Source organism: Emys orbicularis, chromosome 17, assembly GCF_028017835.1.
Source record: "Emys orbicularis isolate rEmyOrb1 chromosome 17, rEmyOrb1.hap1, whole genome shotgun sequence".
Classification (NCBI taxonomy): Eukaryota; Metazoa; Chordata; order Testudines; family Emydidae; genus Emys; species Emys orbicularis.
The window spans coordinates 2,161,654-2,180,294 of NC_088699.1; the positions used below are offsets into that span (position 1 = coordinate 2,161,654).

Sequence of the window (18,641 nt, forward strand, 5' to 3'; positions counted from 1 at the left end):
GCAGCCCGCCGGTAAATAGAGCAGTTGGGTGGCTGGACTCTGCTCCAGACGTGAGGGCCTGGCAGGTGCTTCCCGTGCGAAGCCAGCTCAGCCCCGAGCTCGGCTCATCCCGGCTCCTTTCCTGGGGCCCACAGGCTGCTCTGTGGTTCCTGGGCTGCCTGTGAGCCGCAGGCCCCTGCCGTGGGGAGTGTGCTCTCTGCTCCCATGGTGCACTGCAGCGAGCCGCTTTGCTGGGAGGTAGGAGGTGGGTGAGGTGCCCATTGACCGTCTCTCCTGCCAGCCATGCCAGCGCATTTAGGGCCGACTCTTCTTCCCGTGCAGCTGGTTCCGTCCGGGCCCTGCCCCGCCGTGCGCTCATGGACCTGCGGCGTGTTCCCGCCAGCCGAGAGACAGGATGGTACTTAGCGCTCATGGCTCCGAATGTCAGGGGCCCCAGTTACCCTTGGCTTGACCCCTCCAGGCTGTACTGTCACCAGCAGGTAGGCCCCCCCCCCCCCCCCCCCAGTAAGGGGGCTGCACGTGGCGAGCTTTCTAGCTGCAGGGTTTCTGGGCCCAGGGGTGTGTAGCCGGGGGAGGGGAGGATGGTTAAAGGGCCCTGCCTGTTTCCTGGGGAAGAGGAGAGCCAGGAGGGTCACCCGCCCTAGCTAGCCACGCCCCAGCCCTGCGGTGATGGGCACAGCTGGCCAGGCGAGTGAGCAGGGCCTGCTTGGCACCAGCCTCTGCCAGGCGTCCCATGGTGCTGGGCTGGTGGGTTAGTGAGGGGGAGGATGGGCCCCGATCCCTGGGCATGGAGACCCGGGACGCGATGGGCTGCAGCCTTGGACACCTGGGCACGGAAAGCAGCCTAGGGCTCTGCCTTGCTGACCCTGCTTCCAGGGGCGTCGCTGGCCGGGCACCTGCTGGCTCTGAGCCGGTCAGGGGGACGCAGGCAGTACCTGGGCACTGCCTGGCAGACTGGCTCCCACTGAGCAGAGCAGGAGGGGACTGGCTGCCTAGCTCTCCCGGCCATGCTGCCTGAGGGGGCTGGCTCGGTGCCACCGCAGGGGACAGCGGTGTCCCTTCAGAGGGCCTGGGTCCCATGCCCAGCCACCTAGCGATGAAGTGAGCACCGGCCAGTTAGCGCCGGCGTCTCTGCTCCAGACTGGGCGGGCGGGCGGGCGGCACCCTCAGCAGCTCTGCCATCTCCCCAGGGCCTGCAGGACTGCATTGCGGACCTGCTCCAGCCCTTCTGCGAAGACCCCATCGACCTGGTCGCTGGAATCGACGCCATGGGCTTCATCCTAGGTAACCCGCCGGCCTCTCCCGGGTGTCTCCTCCCTCGGGGCTAGGGATGGGAGTGTGTGCTGGGGTGAGGGCACCACCTGACCTCCAGTGAACAAAGGGTTCACCTGGGCGCTGGCCTGCCCTCTCCTTGCTGGGGCGCTCGGGGCAGAGTCTTTTCCCTGTGCTAGCTGGTTACAAGCTCCATTGGCCCCTCCAGGGCTGTGCCCCGTCTCCCAGGGCATCGGTGCCCATTCACTCCTCTGCTTGCCCTTGTGCCAGGCGCTGCCGTAGCCAGCACCCTGCAGAAAGGCTTCCTGGCCATCCGCAAAGCCGGGCACCTCTGTGTGGAGACCTGCACGCAGCCCTACACCGACTACACGGCCCGCCAGAAGCTGCTGGAGATGAGGACGGACGCCATCCAGCCAGGTGAGAGCTGCGGCAGGCACGGCCAGCAGCCCCCGGGCTCTGGTGCCTGGCTACTGCCCTCGGGCGCTGCCACTCATCTTCTGTCCTGTGGGAAGGGCCCTCCCCTCCCCTCCCCTCGAACTCACCTAAGCATGGGCCCAGCACCCCATCTACGCCTCACCTGCTCCAGGTGCCTAGCTCCATGGCAGAGCTCCCAGAGAGCAGCAGAGCACCTCCCTGGCATCCCACGGGCACCGTTACTGCCTGTCTGAGGGCTCTGCCCCAGCCCGAGCCTGTCTGTTGGGCTGCAGGTAACGGCATCAAGGCGCCAGCAGAGGGAGGGGGCTGTGGGGAGAAGCCCACCTAACCGAGCCCTTGCACCCCAGGTCTGCGTGTCTTACTGGTGGATCAGTGGATTGAAACGGGGGGAACCATGCGCGCTGCCATCCAGCTGGTGGAGCAGCAAGGGGGAGTGATCGCAGGTAGGGGGCAGCATGATGCACGGGGCGGGGGGGCTGGCCAAAGGGCTGTGATCACGCCCAGCCTGGAGCCCGGCGGGGCAGGAAACGGAGCCACCTGGACAAGGCGATCGCTGGGCGTGGGAAATGTTGGAAGAGTCTCAGGTTTTTCCTTAACCAACATTTCCCTTGAAAAGTTTCCGACCCAAACCCCAGAACATTGGACTGAAATGTTTGAAATCTCCGGGTTGGTGATGAAAACCAGAAACCTTTTCACAACTGAAACGTCCCCAGCACTGGGCCAGCCATTGTGTCATTAAACCCCTCCTCTGGGTTCACACAGTGGAGCGGGTGTAGAGGTCTCCACAGTGCTGCGGGGGCACCCGCCTGGGTGGGGCAGGCTTGAGAGGGGCGTGAGCCCCCCTCCATTATCACACAGGCCCCTCTCGGAGGGTAGCTGGCCCTCTGAAGGAGTCAGGGCCACCTGCCTCTGACAGGCTCCACACGGGGTAACGAGGCAGCTCAGGTTCACCTGGGACTAGGGGAACTCCTGGAGGTGCTGGGATGGGAGGCCGTTAATTAGGCAGGTAAACACCTGGGCAAGCTAAAAAGGAGGCTCTGGGCTGTGTGGGACAGAGGAGAGAGGCTCTGGGTGAGAGGCCCAGTTCCCAGTATAAGAGAGCTCCTACGGGGAGGGCTTCAGGAGGAAGCTGGTGATGGGGCTCACCCAGAAGGGAAATTGAGAAGAGTACGCCTGGTGGGAGAGGCTTTGAAAGGGAGGTGCTATGAATGCCACAGCTCAGCAGACCCTAGCCCATGCAAGGACTTCAGCCGGTAGCAGCAGAAGCCCCAGAGCACAGGAATTACCGTCTCAAGGCAGGATCGTTGTGGTTTGTCCCCTGTGCGGACCCTTCCCCTAGCTGATGACAAGCCCTGGCTCCAGAAGCGGGGTCTGGGTCAAGAGGGCCTTGCTGGGGAGGGATCTGGATGGACATAAGTGGGGCTGATGGACTAAGATTACCTCTGCCTCCCACGGCTTCACCTCCTGGGTCTCTCCTTGGAGCATTCAGCATCCTCTGCCCCTCCGTGCGCTTCCCACAGCGAGTCCGCCCAGGTGGGGTCCTGCACCCCCACTTCGCAGTCAGCCGTGACTCTCGGCCAGCCAGTAAAACAGAGGTTTATTAGATGACAGGAACACGGTCTAAAACAGAGCTTGTAGGTCCAGAGAACCGGATCCCTCAGCCGGGTCCATTCTGGGGTCCCGTGAGCCAGACACCCCCATCTGCCCTCACTTCCCGTCCCCAGCCAGCTCCAAAATGAAACTCTCCAGCCCCTCCTCCTCTGGGCTTTGCTCTTTCCGGGGCCAGGAGGTCACCTGATCTTTGTTCACCTTTAGCTATCCCCTTGCAGGGAGGAAGGGCCACGGCCATTTGTTGCCAGGATACAGAGTGGCAGCCATGAATGCACACTGGAGACTTAAGACATGCATAGGGGAAACTGAGGCACCCACACAGTATTCAGAGGAAACATTAAGAACAGACCCACTTCATCACACCCCCGAAGGGGTGCTGTTCAATATATAGAAGCCTCATTGGATTTACTGAAGCCCACTAGGGGAAACTGAGGCAGAGATGCAATGGCAGAACTGCAGCAGGCCACCAGGAGGTGCTCCAGGTTGATGGCCCTATGACGCTCCTGCTCCAAGGAGCAGCTCCATTTAAGTGTCCCAAATTACAGGAAATAGACAGGTATGACTGGCCAGAGTCCTGGTAGGGTGTCGGGGGGGCCCCCAATCTCTCCCCTCCACAGCTTGGCCTGAAGCATCAGCCCCTTTGCTGGTGGAGTCTGTCCCCTCAGTGAAAGGCAGCGCCCTGACCCAGGGGAGCCGGGTGCTGCCTCGAGTTGTCTTGCCCCCTGGACAGGGCAGGAGAAAGTCGGGTTTGCCAGATGGGATCAGGCCTGTCCCCAGCCAGAGGTTCCTGAGCAAGGTGAACTCCCCCCATAATGCAACTGGTCACCCATGCAGTGTTGGGCCCAGGCTGTCTCCTGGGGCGAGGGCACAGGCTGGCGAGCGTCATTGACAGCGCTGGTTAGTTCTTGCCATGTGTGGGCTGCTGCCCGTCCTTGGCAGTGCCCAGCAGAGGGTGGCACCCCCCCACAGCGACTGGCACGGGGAGCGTGGACGCAGCTGTGCCAACAGCAATGCAGCCTTCCCGCCACGGCCCCTCCCCAGGCACTGCCCAGCTCAGCCAGCACTGAGCTCGAGGGTCTCTGGTTGTCTGGGTCCCCGCCGTAACCCCCCCGCTCTGCTCCATGTTGCACAGGCATCGCTGCCATCTGCATCGAGGACAGTGAGGGTGGCAAGTGGATCCAGGAGCATTACAAGTGTTCGCAGTGTGTCCCCCAGCACCTGATGCCCCAATTCAACAGGCACCAGCTGGAGTCCTTCCAGGCCTTTGGGGCCACGCCTGGCCAGGCATAATTAATGGGATCTCCTGCCCTGCAGCTGAGCCTTGCACCAAGGTGCCCAGGACCACCTGCTCCATGGCCCGTGGGTTGTCCCTGCAACCAGAGGCCGGAAGGGAGGGGTCACAGCTTTCAGAAGAGCTGCTTCCCCTCCCCCACCCCAGTCTAATCCAATTAAGCCATGTAACCCTTACTAATCACAGATGCCCTCCTGCACCCTCCAGAATGGCTGCATCACGTGGGCAAGGACAGTGCTCAGACCAGCTGCGCCCCTGCGTCTGGGGAGCAATCTCACCACTTACTGCTGCGTATCAAACCTGCCCCACGGTAGCCCCCTGGATCTGCCTGGACGCTGGCCCCCACCTCCGCCAACACCCCCACCCAGCTGCTGCCCTGGGGAGCCCTAGGTCGCCTCCCTGAAGTCTGTTACTCCCTGAGAGCAGAAGAAAATCTTGGTCTGGGCATGGCCCAGCTCCCTGCTGGCAGCGCCCCCAGCGTCTGTCTGAAATCACTGCTCCTTCTTCCTCGGGCTGGCTAGGCGCTCAGCTGCTGTGCGGGCAGTGTGCTGGGGGGATGGGGCTGCAGCCCCAAGCTGCTTCCTCCTTGTTCTAATGCCCCTCACACTGGGGCCCCCCCGAGCAGCTCCCACCCTGCCGAGGCGTCACAGAATGCTTCGCCCCCTCGCTCCCAGAGGAAATCCGGCCAGCACTGGTCCCCACACCCCCAATCACTGGGTATTTTCTTTTTTTTTTAAAAAGCGTAGAAATTCGGCTTTATTACATAGCGTCAGCGCCAGGAGACCTCTCCCCTTGCTGATTACACACTGATTTGCATAGTTAACGAGCTTGTGCAGTCTCTTCCCTTTCTCTGCAGGCAGCAGGGTCTCGGTAGGTGGAAGTGGGGCAAGTCCCAGGCTACTGCTCCAGCTGCTTCCTGACTCTTGTTGCAGTAGGTGGGCAGGACGCTGCCTGGCTCCGCGGCCGGCTCCTGGCAGCATTAACACCACCGGAGCGAAACCAGGGCAGCGCCCTGCCCAGCCAGCACCAGCCACGAGGCCAGCAGGGGACAGGGCCGGGACACGCAGAGACCACGCTCTGCCCTAGCCCGGGAGGGAGGGGGGATTCCTGTCCCAGCCAGGAGGGGGCACTGCAGGGCACAGGGCAAGGAGCGGTGCCGGCAGCTCTTCCAAACGCCTGGCTGCTGCCTGTGCTTCAGCCCAGCCCCAGCCCGGGAGCCGGAGCCAGGCCGTGGTTCCCAGCTGCCCCGGCCCAGGGCGCAGAGGGAAGGAATAGTTCTGGGTGAGCAGGGTGAGCGGCGGGGGCAGGAGCTGAGCCGGGGGGAGGGATCTCCGCTGAGCAGGCACCAGCCCCCGCAGGCCCACAGCTGGGATCCGCCAGCAGCTCTTTGGCAGCGAAGAGAGTTCAGTGCACGCAGCGGGGCGGGGCTGGCGTCCCCCCGTCAGCGGCAGCACTTGGATTTCCTCCTCTGCGCCGTCAGGTACAGGTCGCTGTCCGTGCTGTGAATCCCTAGGAAAGCAGCACACGTGGGATCCCGGGAAGTACAGTGAGCGCCCCAGCCCCCTCCAGTGCCACGGAGACCTTCGCCCGGGCTGCCAGCTCCAAGCCTGCTGGGGTCGGGAGTGCCACCAGCTGTTCCCAGCCCCCCACTCGCGGCTCCCGTGGGAAGCTGGCTGCGGTTCTCAGCTCAAGCCTAGGGGACTGGCCCTTGCTGCAGCTCAGCAGAGGGGCCGGGGCTGCGCTCTCCCCCAGAGCCGGAGGGTCCCCCTAGGGCAGTGCCAGGCGGGTTGCAGGGCGTGGGGGAGGAGCCCTGCCCCGCCCCTGCTCTGTGGTTACCTAGCGGAGCCAGCCCAGCACTAGATGCCCCCGGGCGTCAGATCAATGTACAGTGGTGGTGCTGGCTGGGATCCCAGCAGCCGCGAGGTGGATACTCACGCACGACGTCCCCGATCTTCCTGGCGCTGCTCTTCTCCAGCTCGGCCAGCACGCTGCTTTCGAAGGTCAGCGAGGCCACGCGGAAAAAAAACTCCCTCACGTTCTCCCCTGCCCAGAGAGCCGACAGTGACCCCTCCGTCCCTGGCTCCCAGCCCCGGGGATGTGCCAGTGCTGGGACCGTACTCTGGGGTACACCGAGCCGTGGGCAGCTGCGTGGTCACCGCCTGCCAGCAGTGAGCCATGCCCGGAGCGATGCCCACAGCGGGGCAGAGGGCGCTCGGTGTCTGAGGATGGCACAGGCACAAGTGTGCTGAGGGGAGGTCTGGGGGCAGGAATGCAGAGCGTGGGAGTGGGGGGCAAAGGGTGGTCAGACCCCTCAACAGTGATGCCAGCTGGGAAAACTGGGCTATGCTTCAGCCCTGGGGGCACCAGGCCTCCACTCTAGGGGGCCGAGAGAGGCAGCAGCCAGGGGCACCTCTCCCCTCTGCCCCCCCCTCATCACAGCCTGCCCCGGCACTCACCGGTGAGTGAGGAGACAGCCCAGTACTCCGCCCGCATCTCCTTGGCCACCTTGATGGCGTCTCTCTCCATGAGGCTGTACTGTGCAGGCGGCTGCGGGAGGAGACAGGAGGTCACCGCCTGAGCCCTGGGACCAGCCCCGTGGCAGGGGCCTGTGGAGTGCTGGGGGGACGGCTCCTGGGGGCTGGCTGGGACAGACAGGGGGATGGAAGGCAGCTCCATGGCCTAGATCGACCCCAGGGCTCTGTCCTAGGGAGTTTGCTGAGTCGAGCCCCCCAGGACAATGAGGGGTGGCCCCAGGCTCTCCCCGGCAAGCGCCATTCAGCTTGGGGGGGCTGGGACCCACACTCACACTCAGATCCTTTTTCGAGCCCACCAGGAAGAGGATCACGTTGGAGGGGTCATTCTCCTTCAGGGCGTCGGCCAGCCACTGCCTGGAGGGTGAGAGAGGCCATTAGCCGGGGAGGCAGGTGGGGCCCTGGGCTGTGAGACTTCCACAGAGCCAGATGCCCACTCAGCCCGGCCCCAGGGATGGCAGCAAACAGCCCCCCAGCCCAGCCCTACCCCCAGCCCCCCACCTTCAGCCCCCGCATGGCCCCGTGCCTGCGCCCAACCCCCACACCCTGACCTACAGCCTGGTCCCCTTACGCCTCGAATCCCCCACCCCAGGCCCCAGCCCCCTGCGCCTCCCGCAGCCCCCTGCGCCTCCCCCAGGCCCCAGCCCCCTGCGCCTCCCCCAGGCCCCAGCCCCCTGCGCCTCCCCCAGCCCCCAGCGCCTCCCCCAGGCCCCAGCCCCCTGCGCCTCCCCCAGGCCCCAGCCCCCAGCGCCTCCCCCAGGTCCCAGCCCCCTGCGCCTCCCCCAGCCCCCAGCGCCTCCCGCAGCCCCCTGCGCCACCCCCAGGCCCCAGCCCCCAGCGCCTCCCCCAGGCCCCAGCCCCCTGCGCCTCCCCCAGGCCCCAGCCCCCAGCGCCTCCCCCAGGCAGACCTCTAGAAGTCCTCACTTGTCAGTTACAAACCCTGCTCCCCACCCTGCCCTCTGGCTCTGCTGGCTGCCATCTTCCCTCCCCTCTGCCCAGGCCCCCTTGGCTGCCATTGCCCCCAGCCCCCCCCGCTCGCTGCCCCCCCCCCCATCCTACACTGCCGTCACCCCTGCCCCCGGCAGCCAACCCCGCTCCCTGCAAGAAGAGTCCCTTCGCCCTCTGAGCTGGCGTTACCGTACCTGGTGTGCGCTAGAGACGCCACGTCGTTCACATCGAACACAATCACTATCGCTGGGGGGAGAGTGAGAGGAGGTGAGAGACGGGGGGCTGGGGGGACCCCACAAACCCTGTGTGCTTGTTATCGAGAGCACCAGCCTGTGCTTGGCGTAGGGCCGATAGTTCGCACTGGGCCTGCAGGGGCCAGATTGTTATGGAAGGGCCACGTGTTTGTTATGGTAGGGTTGCCGGCAGGGCGGTGTCTTTGTGATTTTAGGGTTTATTGCAGCAGGCTGCTCATTAGGACTGGGGTACAAGCCCCTGGCTCTTGGCGCCCCGCACACTCCTGGACCCTGGCCCTCACCTTGTGCTCCGCGGTAGTAGGTGGATGCGATGCACTTGAACCTCTCCTGGCCGGCCGTGTCCCACCTGGGGAGAGGGGCAGCGGGTTAGCTGTGGCTGTGACGGGAGGGCCGAGAGGCTGGGCTGAGCCGGTACTCACAGCTGTAAGCTGAAGGGGACGCCGAGCACCTCAAAGCGCTCCATCTCGAAGTCCACCCCAATGGTCGCCTTGTAGTTCTTATCGAATGTGTCCTTGCAGAACCTGCGGGGGAGACCCAGCCGGTGGAGCTGGGGGGTCAGCATACAAAGGGCCGGCCCCCTGGGGCTTCCTGCCAGGGAGCCAGGGACCCACCACTGAAATGCAACCCCCTCTTGGGTGGGACACAGCAGCTGGGTACCAGCTGATCCCCAGTGAGATACCACTGGGTGAGGAAGTGAAGGAACAGTCTGTGTCTAGCTAAATGCCAAGGGAGGACTCAGGGAGCCAGTGTCCTAAGCAGCCCACGATGGGGTATTAGTTCTGTACTGACAGGGGAAAACTGCTCAACTGACTCACCTGGATTCTCCTGGGACATCTCCCATCCAAGCAATAAACAGGCCGAGCTCTACGGAGCTGACAAGCCCAGAGCCTCAGGGGGCCAGACCCTGAGCCTGCTCTAGGACAAGTCGACACGTTCCCAGGCAAACCTCCCCGAAAAGCCCCCCTAAAGCAGCGCCAGAAGCAAACGGGAAGTGGGGACACCCCATAGCACCGACTCGGGGGCTGGGGGGCCAGCCTGGGGATCAGGGGTGTCTGGAACAGTCTAGGCCACTGGGTGACTCCCCATAGCCCCGGAGAGCAGGGACCGCGACTCCTGTGTGTCTGCGCAGTGCCCTGCACAGTGGGGCCTGGCCCTGAGATAATAAATGACACTTCCCCCCTCCCAGAGAGGGGCCTTTCCCCCTTCCCGGGGCCCTGGCAGCGCAGTCCCGCCCACCCCCAGGCAGCCCCACCTACCGGTTGATTAAGCAGGTCTTGCCCACTGACAGGTCTCCCACCACGATGATCTTGGAGATCTTAAACCTGCTGGGGAGAGCCGGGCACGTCGTTGTCAGCTGTGAGCTCCCGTCCCCCACCCAGGATGGGCAGTGCCAGCTCCCACAGCTGGTGGCCGGGCCAGCAGCCTCCCCCCGAGGGGCCATGGGACGGATTGGTGTCTCCAGTGCTTGCACTCGCTGCCATGCTGAGCGGGTGCTCCCAGGGCTCCCTGCCCGTTCCCAGTGCACGCCAGCTTCCACTGGGGTACTGAGTAATCACCGGAGCAGCTGTCTCCTGGTAACCTCAGACACCCAGGCAAGCTCCTCCATCTGCTCAGCAAGCTAACGAGTCCAGGCAATTAGCCTCCTCCAGGCGTTTGTCAAAAGCAGCCTGCTCGGAAACCTGAACCTCACCTTCCCCCCGTGCACCCCGTCCTGCTGCTCCCCCCGTGCACCCCGCCCTGCTGCTCCCCCCGCGCACCCCGTCCCGCTGCTCCCCCCGTGCACCCCGCCCTGCTGCTCCCCCCACGCACCCCGTCCCGCTGCTCCCCCCGTGCACCCCCGCCCTGCTGCTCCCCCCACACACCCTGTCCCGCTGCTCCCCCCATGCACCCCATTTCTCCCCCCACGCACCCCATCCCACTGCTCCCCCCACGAACCCTGTCCCGCTGCTCCCCCCGTGCACCCCGCCCTGCTGCTCCCCCCACGCACCCCGTCCCGCTGCTCCCCCCGTGCACCCCGCCCTGCTGCTCCCCCCGCGCACCCCGTCCCGCTGCTCCCCCCGTGCACCCCGCCCTGCTGCTCCCCCCACGCACCCTGTCCCGCTGCTCTCCCCATGCACCCCATTTCTCTCCCCACGCACCCCATCCCACTGCTCCCCCCACGCACCCTGTCCCACTGCTCCCCCCGCGCACCCCATCCTGCTGTTCCCCCCGTGCACCCCATTTCTCCCCCCGCGCACCCTGTCCCGCTGCTTCCCCCATGCACCCCACCCTGCTGCTCCCCCCACGCACCCCGTGCCACTGCTCCCCCCGTGCACCCCGTCCCGCTGCTCCCCCCGTGCACCCCGTCCCGCTGCTCCTCCCGCGCACCCCGCCCCCCTGCTCCCCCCGCGCACCCCGCCCCCTGTTCCCCCCGCGCACCCCGCCCCGCTGCTCCCCCCGCGCACCCCGCCCCGCTGCTCCCCCCGCGCACCCCGCCCCGCTGTTCCCCCCGTGCACCCCGCCCCGCTGCTCCCCCCACGCACCCTGTCCCGCTGCTCCCCCATGCACTCCATTCTCCCCCCCGCGCACCCTGTCCCGCTGCTCCCCCCACGCACCCCATTTCTTCCCCCAGGCACCCCATCCGGCTGCTCCCCCCACGCACCCCATCCGGCTGCTCCCCCCACGCACCCCGCGCCACTGCTCCCCCCACGCACCCCGTCCCGCTGTTCCCCCCGTGCACCCCATTTCTCCCCCTGCGCACCCTGTCCCGCTGCTCCCCCCACGCACCCCATCCCGCTGCTCCCCCCATGCACCCTGCGCCACTGCTCCCCCCACGCACCCCATCCCGCTGTTCCCCCCATGCACCCCATTTCTCCCCTGCGCACCCTGTCCCGCTGCTTCCCCCATGCACCCAGCCCTGCTGCTCCCCCCACGCACCCTGTCCCGCTGCTCCCCCCATGCACCCCATTTCTCCCCCCACGCACCCCATCCCACTGCTCCCCCCACGCACCCTGTCCCACTGCTCCCCCCGCGCACCCCATCCTGCTGTTCCCCCCGTGCACCCCATTTCTCCCCCCGCGCACCCTGTCCCGCTGCTTCCCCCATGCACCCCACCCTGCTGCTCCCCCCACGCACCCCGTGCCACTGCTCCCCCCGTGCACCCCGTCCCGCTGCTCCCCCCGTGCACCCCGTCCCGCTGCTCCTCCCGCGCACCCCGCCCCCCTGCTCCCCCCGCGCACCCCGCCCCCCTGTTCCCCCCGTGCACCCCGCCCTGCTGCTCCCCCCGCGCACCCCGCCCCGCTGCTCCCCCCGCGCACCCTGTCCCGCTGCTCCCCCCGTGCACCCCGCCCTGCTGCTCCCCCCATGCACCCTGTCCCGCTGCTCCCCCATGCACTCCATTCTCCCCCCCGCGCACCCTGTCCCGCTGCTCCCCCCACGCACCCCATTTCTTCCCCCAGGCACCCCATCCGGCTGCTCCCCCCACGCACCCCATCCCGCTGCTCCCCCCACGCACCCCGCGCCACTGCTCCCCCCACGCACCCCGTCCCGCTGTTCCCCCCGTGCACCCCATTTCTCCCCCTGCGCACCCTGTCCCGCTGCTCCCCCCACGCACCCCATCCCGCTGCTCCCCCCATGCACCCTGCGCCACTGCTCCCCCCACGCACCCCATCCCGCTGTTCCCCCCATGCACCCCATTTCTCCCCTGCGCACCCTGTCCCGCTGCTTCCCCCATGCACCCCATTTCTTCCCCCAGGCACCCCATCCCGCTGCTCCCCCCACGCACCCCACCCTGCTGCTCCCCCCACGCACCCTGTCCCGCTGCTCCCCCATGCACCCCATTTCTCCCCCCCATGCACCCTGTCCCGCTGCTCCCCCCATGCACCCCATTTCTCCCCCTGCGCACCCTGCCCTGCTGCTCCCCCTGCGTACCCCGCCCCGCTGCTCCCCCCATGCACCCTACCCCATAGCCCTTTTGCTTTTACAGATCTGGACATTGGACCTGGCTGCAGCTTCCCCCAGACTCCATCCAACAGGGAGGCCAGACAATGCCGAATGAACCGCAGGCGGTTTCCAGGCTCCAGACCCCCTTGCCCACGGCAGGCAGGCTGGGCACTTTGTAAGGGGACTTTAGGGAGACTCCGAGTCGAGTCCTGGGGCAGCAGCAATGTGGAGCAACCCCAGGTCACAGAGTGGGGACCAGCACCGCGATGCTGGGGAGCTGGTAGGGCGACCAGCCCCCAGGCTCAGACGGTGCCAGTTTCCCTGACCGCTGTGCTGGGGAGCCAGTGCACGGCATCTCCCACTGAGCCCCCCAGTCACCTCCAGCAGGAAGTCCGACGGTTGCTCTGCTCTGGGCCCCTCCTCCCAGCTGCTCACTGCCACAGGCTTGGGCACAGGCCTTCCCGCTCCCTCCCAGCACGCAGCTCTGAGCCGGGCAGGGCTGGGGTTCCCCTCGGCTGCTGAGCCAGAGGGAGGCAAGGATGCACGGAGCTCCCTCTGCCTTGCTGCTCTGGCTCCGGGGGGATTTCAGGCCAACCCGTCTCATTTCTCTGGGAATCAGGCCCAGCGGAGAGGCGCTTTCCTGAGGTGCTGGGAGTCTCAATCCAAGGCAGGACCCCCACCTCCTCCCCTTCCCCTCCCCAGCACATTCCTGCAATGTGAGTAAGCTCCAGCCATGCCCCAGCACGCAGGGCTCTTAAAGAGACACTGCTCAGCCCTCCCCGGCTGCTGGGAAAAACCAAAGCAGCCTGATTGGGTTCCATTCCATCCCGAAAACTCCCCCAGCGCAGGGCTGTCCCTGGCACCAAACAGGGCTCGGGCCTGGGCTGGCTCAGGGCAGTCGTGATGAGGTCCCCAGGATCCGGGGCATGCTGCTGCCTGCCGGGAGCTCCTTAAAGGGCTCTGTCCCTTCCCTTGGGAGGCAGGAGTTCCCCGCGGCCCAGCACGGCTTACCCCACTGTCCCCGTTCGCTGCTCCTGGCAGGCGCCGCTTACTTGGGGATGAAAGCTGGAGCGCGAATGGAGGGCGGCCTCTTTGTGAAAGCACTGAAATGGGAGCACAGACAGTGAGCTGGCAGCTCCTGGGAAGTCGGCAGTGCCCGCTAACGGCTCCCCCAAAGAGAGCCCGAGCGGGAATGCCCCCGGAGCCTGCCCGGAACAGCCAGCCACACACGCTGCGACATCCGGCGCCCTGCGGCTCTCCCTAGCTCGGCTTGCTGAGAGGGGATGGACAGCTTGTGGCAGGGACCACACACGGAGCAGTCCCAGCTGAGGGGGCGGGGTGGGGAGCTGCCACCACGTCAGCCAGACCAAGGACAAGCTGGGGAGAACCCGCTCAGCACCCCCAACAATCCCCCCGGCTCGCGCTTCACAGGTGCAGCAGAACCCGGAGAGCTTGGCTCCTTCCCCGGCTCTGATACTCTGCTTCCTTTGGGCCCCCGCGGGTATCCATCACCCTCCCCTGGCCCCGCCTCGAAGAGCTGGCCTGCTTACCTGAGGCAGCTCCGCAATGATCCGGTCCCTCCGCACTGGTGCTAGCACGCTCATCATCTGGAGCCCGACTTCGCTGGGGAGAACCCAGGCACCCAAACTAGCGGGGGAGAAGGGTTGAGGGAGATTTCCTCCCCGTTTGCTGACTGCAGATTTGAAGCACGTCCTGCAGGATTACAGCACAATGGGCGGGGAGAGGGGAGCTGCAGTCTCGGCTTTGCAGCTGGCAGCAAGTCCCCCAAGCCTGGCACTGCTGGGGCTGGCGTTCTGACCCTTCTCCTCGCCATGGGCACAGCCAACACATTCAGGGCAGCCCAACCACAGCCAACTTGCCAGAAGCGCAGCACGAAGTGGAGCAGATTGCAGCTGCCCTCCTATTTCCGGCAGAGGTGTGAGCAGTGGAGAGCAGCGTGGCGTGGGGATCGCTGGAGCAGTGCACCCTGCGATCTCCGAGGGCGGCTGCAGGCTGCATGGCCAGTTCCATGGCTTGCACGTGGTCTCTAGCAGCAGCACGCTGGCCACCCTGCAGCCCTGGCTCTAGGCCGGTTTCTTTGCTATTCAGTGTGGAGACCCTAGAGCACCACGGTGTGTCTGGGGGTTGCTGGGCAGCATTGGCCAGTTCTGGCCAATCCGTGCCAGGCTATTGGGATACCCACCGGGGGAAGAAAGTGCCCGAGCCGGTGGCAGGTGACAGCTGTGAACCTTGGCCTGAAGGGCAGGGATCCTGGCCTACTCCAACGCTCTGTTGAAGGAAATCTTCCTGGCTGATCCAAGGCGCCACAGTGAGACATCAGGCTGGTGGGAAAGGGCCATACCAGGAGTGGCTCCCAGAGCCTCTGCACGGACCCTGCATTCCTGCCTGTGCCTCTGGTACTGAAGGGCCTTTCCTAGCACTCTGTGTTACATTTGAGGTTTGCTGTTGGCCCAGCAGCTGCCTAGCACCTGGGGAGATTTCATCTGGGCCTCCGCCGGAGCTGCAGCTTCCCAGAGCTCCATGTGGTACAGAGAAGGACTTCAAAGCCATTTCCCTGGCTCCACAGACACAGCTCCTACTCTGGGCTCCGCGGCTACCTGCAGGGGTCCCTGGGCCAGCAGAGCGGGTTGCTGACTACGTGGCTCGTTGGACAGCACCCAAGAGCTCTCCTGCAGCTCCATCCTGGGAGTTTGCTCTCCAGCCAACGCTCCTTCTGGAGCACGACAATCACTTGCTATTTCACAGTGCTGCCGGGAGAGAGGCCAGGAGAAATGGCTGGCTGGGGCTACCAAGAAGCCAGTCCGGGTTGTAACCACAGCAGCTACTTTCTTTGGTCTGGTTTCTCCTTTGGATCCATGTTGAGGGGCGTGCTAGAGAGAGATGCAGCCGACCCTCGGCCTTACCAGGGAAGCCCCACAAGCTAGAAGGGGCTTGGCTCCCGAGCGGTCCGCAGACAAGCTGACGTGCGGGGCTCCACCTCTGCTCAGCTGGACTGGCACAGTTCTCAGGGCCAGACTGAGCTAGGCACCAGCTTGGCAGGGCCTGGGCTACCCCCACCCCTGCCGGGCACTGTCTAGTCTACACTGGCTACCGCGGGGGGGTGGGGGGCGCTGCAGGACACCCAGTGGGGAAGGGGCCTCGGGCTGGAGCTTCCCTGAACCCAGCACCCTGAAGTCAGGGCTGCCCAGGGGATTCAGGGGGCCTGGGGCAAAGCAATTTCGGGGGCCCCTTCCATAAAAAAAAGTTGCAATACTATAGAATACTATATTCTCGTGGGGGCCCCTGTGGGGCCTGGGGCAAATTGCCCCACTTGCCCCCCCCCCCCCGGCAGCCCTGCCCTGCAGTAACTCCCCGGGACTCCTGGGCACCCGCCACGGGACTGGGGGGGATGCATCTGGCAAGAGGGAGGGCTCCCCAAGGGGCTCTAGCGGGGGGGGGCACCCAACCCAGGAAGCCCGCCCGACCCCCCTGCCCTCACTCACCCGCACCAGCGGCGCCTTCGGGCTGCGGGGAGCTCGGGCGATGAGCTGCATTTCGGGGGAGGGGAAGGTAACCTGATCCCCGGAAATTCCAGGGGCTGCGCGGGCAGCAGCCGGCCGGGCTGCGCGTCCCGAGGCTGGGAGCGGGGCCGGGACACGTGGGGCCGGGGAGAGAACCCCGGGCAACGGGCACCGCGGGACACAATGCACCCCAGGCCCTGCAGAGATACCGCCCCCGGGCCACCCTCTCACCCCGCCACCCCCCGGGCAGCCCCCTCACTCCGCCGCCCCCCTCGGACCTGGGCCGCCCCCTCTCCCGCTCCCCTCCTCGGGCCCGGGCAGCCCCCTCACCGCGCCGCCCCCCGGGATGTCCCTTCTCCCCCGGGGCCCCGGGATGTCCCCTCTCCCCGCTGCCCCCCTCCTCGGGCCCGGGCAGTCCCCTCACCCTGCCGCCCCCCGGGATGCCCCCTTTCCCCCCGGGCCCGGGCCGCCCCCGGGATGCCGTGGAGCTGGCTCTTCCCGCCCGGTCCCCACTTGCCGGTTTCTGGCTCTATCTCGTGTTGGGCCGGGTCCCCTCCGTACCTTCCGCATGGGGGGCGCTCCGGCGGGGCTGGGAGACGGCTGGGCTCCTTCCCACGGCAGCTGCTCCTGGTTAATGACTCACAGGCTGAGGCTCCGGGGGGCGGGGGCAGGCAGAGCCCCCCGCAGAGCATCCGGCCCGGTTCTCCGGCGGGACATCCCGACCTCGCCCCTCCCGGGTCCCGGGGCACCAGTCCCGTCTGTTCGCCGGCAGCTGGCGGTATGGCCGGGGAGCCGGCGGGCTCCGGCTGTCAGATCTGCAGAACAAGCGGAGGGAGCAGGGACTGGGGGGGGGGGGGGGGGCCAGGCCAGGCACAGCTTGGCCCAGAGAGGAGCCCTGCCCCGCACAGCCCGGCTGCGATGGGAGAGGCTCCCAGGCTGGTGCGTGGCCGAACCAATGCTACTCTCTGGGGGCAGCAGCCATCCAGGCCCCTGCTCAGGCCTCTGCTATTAGCCAAGATGTTCAGGGATGCAGCCCCACACCCTGCCTGCTAGAAGTGCTGGATCATAGAATATCAGGGTTGGAAGGGACCTCAGGAGGTCATCTAGTCCAACCCCCTGCTCAAAGCAGGACCAACCCCAACTAAATCATCCCAGCCAGGGCTCTGGCAAGCCGGGCCTTAAAAACCCCTAAGGATGGAGATTCCACCTCCCTATGTAACCCATTCCAGTGCTTCACCACCCTCTTAGTGAAATAGTGTTTCCTAATATCCAACCTAAACCTCCCCCACTGCAACTTGAGACCATTGCTCCTTGTTCTGTCATCTGCCACCACTGAGAACAGTCGAGCTCCATCCTCTTTGGAACCCCCTTCAGGTAGTTGAAGGCTGCTATCAAATCCCTCCCTCACTCTTCTCTTCTGCAGACTAAACAAGCCCAGTTCCCTCAGCCTCGCCTCTTTTATTGAGTGATTCATCCCCTGGACGACAGGGGATGAATCACTCAATAAATTGCCATGTTCTGTTCACTCCCTCTGAAGCAATGTCAGATTGTGTCTTCTTATATTTTAAAAATATTTGTATTAACACATCTCATTATTATTAGATGTACTGAATTTCAATATGTGATTAGAAATGTCACTACCCCATATACCATTCATTTGTAACCTGTTTTGGGACTCCTGGATGGAAGGTGCTTAATAAGATAAAAATATTAAACTATTAATTAGGTCTGTCAAGCGATTAAAAATTAATCACAATTAAAAAATTAATTGTGATTAATCGCATGATTAATCGCGTTGTTAAACAATAATAGAATACCATTTATTTAAATATTTTGGATGTTTTCTACATTTTCAAATATATTGATGTCAATTACAACACAGAATACAAAATGTACAGTGCTCATTTTATATTTATTTTTATTACATATATTTGCACTGTAAAAAACAAAATAAATAGTATTTTTCAACTCACCTCATACAAGTACTGTAGTGCAATCTCTTTATCATGAAAGTTGAACTTACAAATGTAGAATTATGTACAAAAAATAACTGCATTAAAAATAAAATAATGTAAAACTTTAGAAACTACAAGTCCACTCAGTCCTACTTCTTGTTCAGCCAATCGCTAAAGACAAACAAGTTTGTTTACATTTGCAGGAGATAATGCTGCCCATTTGTTGTTTACAATGTCACCTGAAAGTGAGAACAGACGTTCACATGGCACTGTTGTAGCTGGTGTCGCAATATATTTACGTGTCTGATGCGCTAAAGATTCATATGTCTCTTCATGCTTAAACCACCATTCAAGAGGACATGCATCCATGCTGATGACAGGTTCTGCTCGATAACCATCCAAAGCAGAGCGAACTAACGCATGTTCATTTTCCATGATCTGAGTCAGATGCCACCAGCAGACGGTTGATTTTCTTTTTTTGGTAGTTCAGGTTCTGTCGTTTCTGCATCGGAGTGTTGATCTTTTAAGACTTCTGAAAGCATGCTCCACATCTCATCCCTCTCAGATTTTGGACGGCACTTCAGATTCTTAAATCTTGGGTCGAGTGCTGTAGCTATTTTTAGAAATCTCACATTGGTACCTTCTTTGCGTTTTGTCAAATCTGCTGTGAAAGTGTTCTTAAAATTAATATGTGCTGGGTCATCATCCAAGACTGCTGTAATAGGAAATATATGGCAGAATGCGGGTAAAACAGAACAGGAGACGTACAAATTTAATTAATGCATTATTTTTTTAACAAGCATCATCACCATGGAAGCATGTCCTCTGGAATGGTGGCCAGGGCCAGCTCCAGGCACCAGCCCAGCAAGCAGGTGCTTGGGGCGGCCAATGGAGGGGGCGGC

The 18,641-nt window shown here is 63.7% G+C and overlaps 2 protein-coding genes across 2 annotated transcripts; one reads left to right on the forward strand and one right to left on the reverse strand.

Moving 5' to 3' along the window:
• Positions 1-356: 356 nt before the first annotated feature.
• LOC135890681 (adenine phosphoribosyltransferase-like) lies at positions 357-4,608 on the forward strand. Its single transcript, XM_065418073.1, has 5 exons — positions 357-479; positions 1,191-1,284; positions 1,543-1,689; positions 2,055-2,150; positions 4,451-4,608. Exons 1-5 carry the CDS (start codon positions 357-359, stop codon positions 4,606-4,608), a joined length of 618 nt encoding a protein of 205 aa, XP_065274145.1.
• A 1,442-nt stretch (positions 4,609-6,050) lies between these two features.
• On the reverse strand, positions 6,051-13,867 carry RAB34 (RAB34, member RAS oncogene family). Its single transcript, XM_065418378.1, has 10 exons — positions 13,814-13,867; positions 13,275-13,366; positions 9,599-9,664; positions 8,762-8,863; positions 8,624-8,688; positions 8,283-8,334; positions 7,416-7,497; positions 7,066-7,156; positions 6,545-6,652; positions 6,051-6,118 (listed from the first exon to the last, which is right to left on the reverse strand). Exons 1-10 carry the CDS (start codon positions 13,865-13,867, stop codon positions 6,051-6,053), a joined length of 780 nt encoding a protein of 259 aa, XP_065274450.1.
• Between the last annotated feature and the right edge of the window lie 4,774 nt (positions 13,868-18,641).

What these genes read in the sequence shown, in the direction of transcription:
- RAB34 (XM_065418378.1), bottom strand. Translation starts at nt 13,867, where the DNA reads ATGAGCGTGCTAGCACCAGTGCGGAGGGACCGGATCATTGCGGAGCTG. An exon ending in TCATTGCGGAGCTGCCTCAG is followed by an intron (nt 13,367 to 13,813) that starts GTAAGCAGGCCA and finishes CTCCCATTTCAG; the next exon opens with TGCTTTCACAAAGAGGCCGC. An exon ending in CAGCGAACGGGGACAGTGGG is followed by an intron (nt 9,665 to 13,274) that starts GTAAGCCGTGCT and finishes TCTCCCCAGCAG; the next exon opens with GTTTAAGATCTCCAAGATCA.
- LOC135890681 (XM_065418073.1), top strand. Translation starts at nt 357, where the DNA reads ATGGACCTGCGGCGTGTTCCCGCCAGCCGAGAGACAGGATGGTACTTA. An exon ending in GACGGACGCCATCCAGCCAG is followed by an intron (nt 1,690 to 2,054) that starts GTGAGAGCTGCG and finishes CTTGCACCCCAG; the next exon opens with GTCTGCGTGTCTTACTGGTG. An exon ending in GCAAGGGGGAGTGATCGCAG is followed by an intron (nt 2,151 to 4,450) that starts GTAGGGGGCAGC and finishes CATGTTGCACAG; the next exon opens with GCATCGCTGCCATCTGCATC.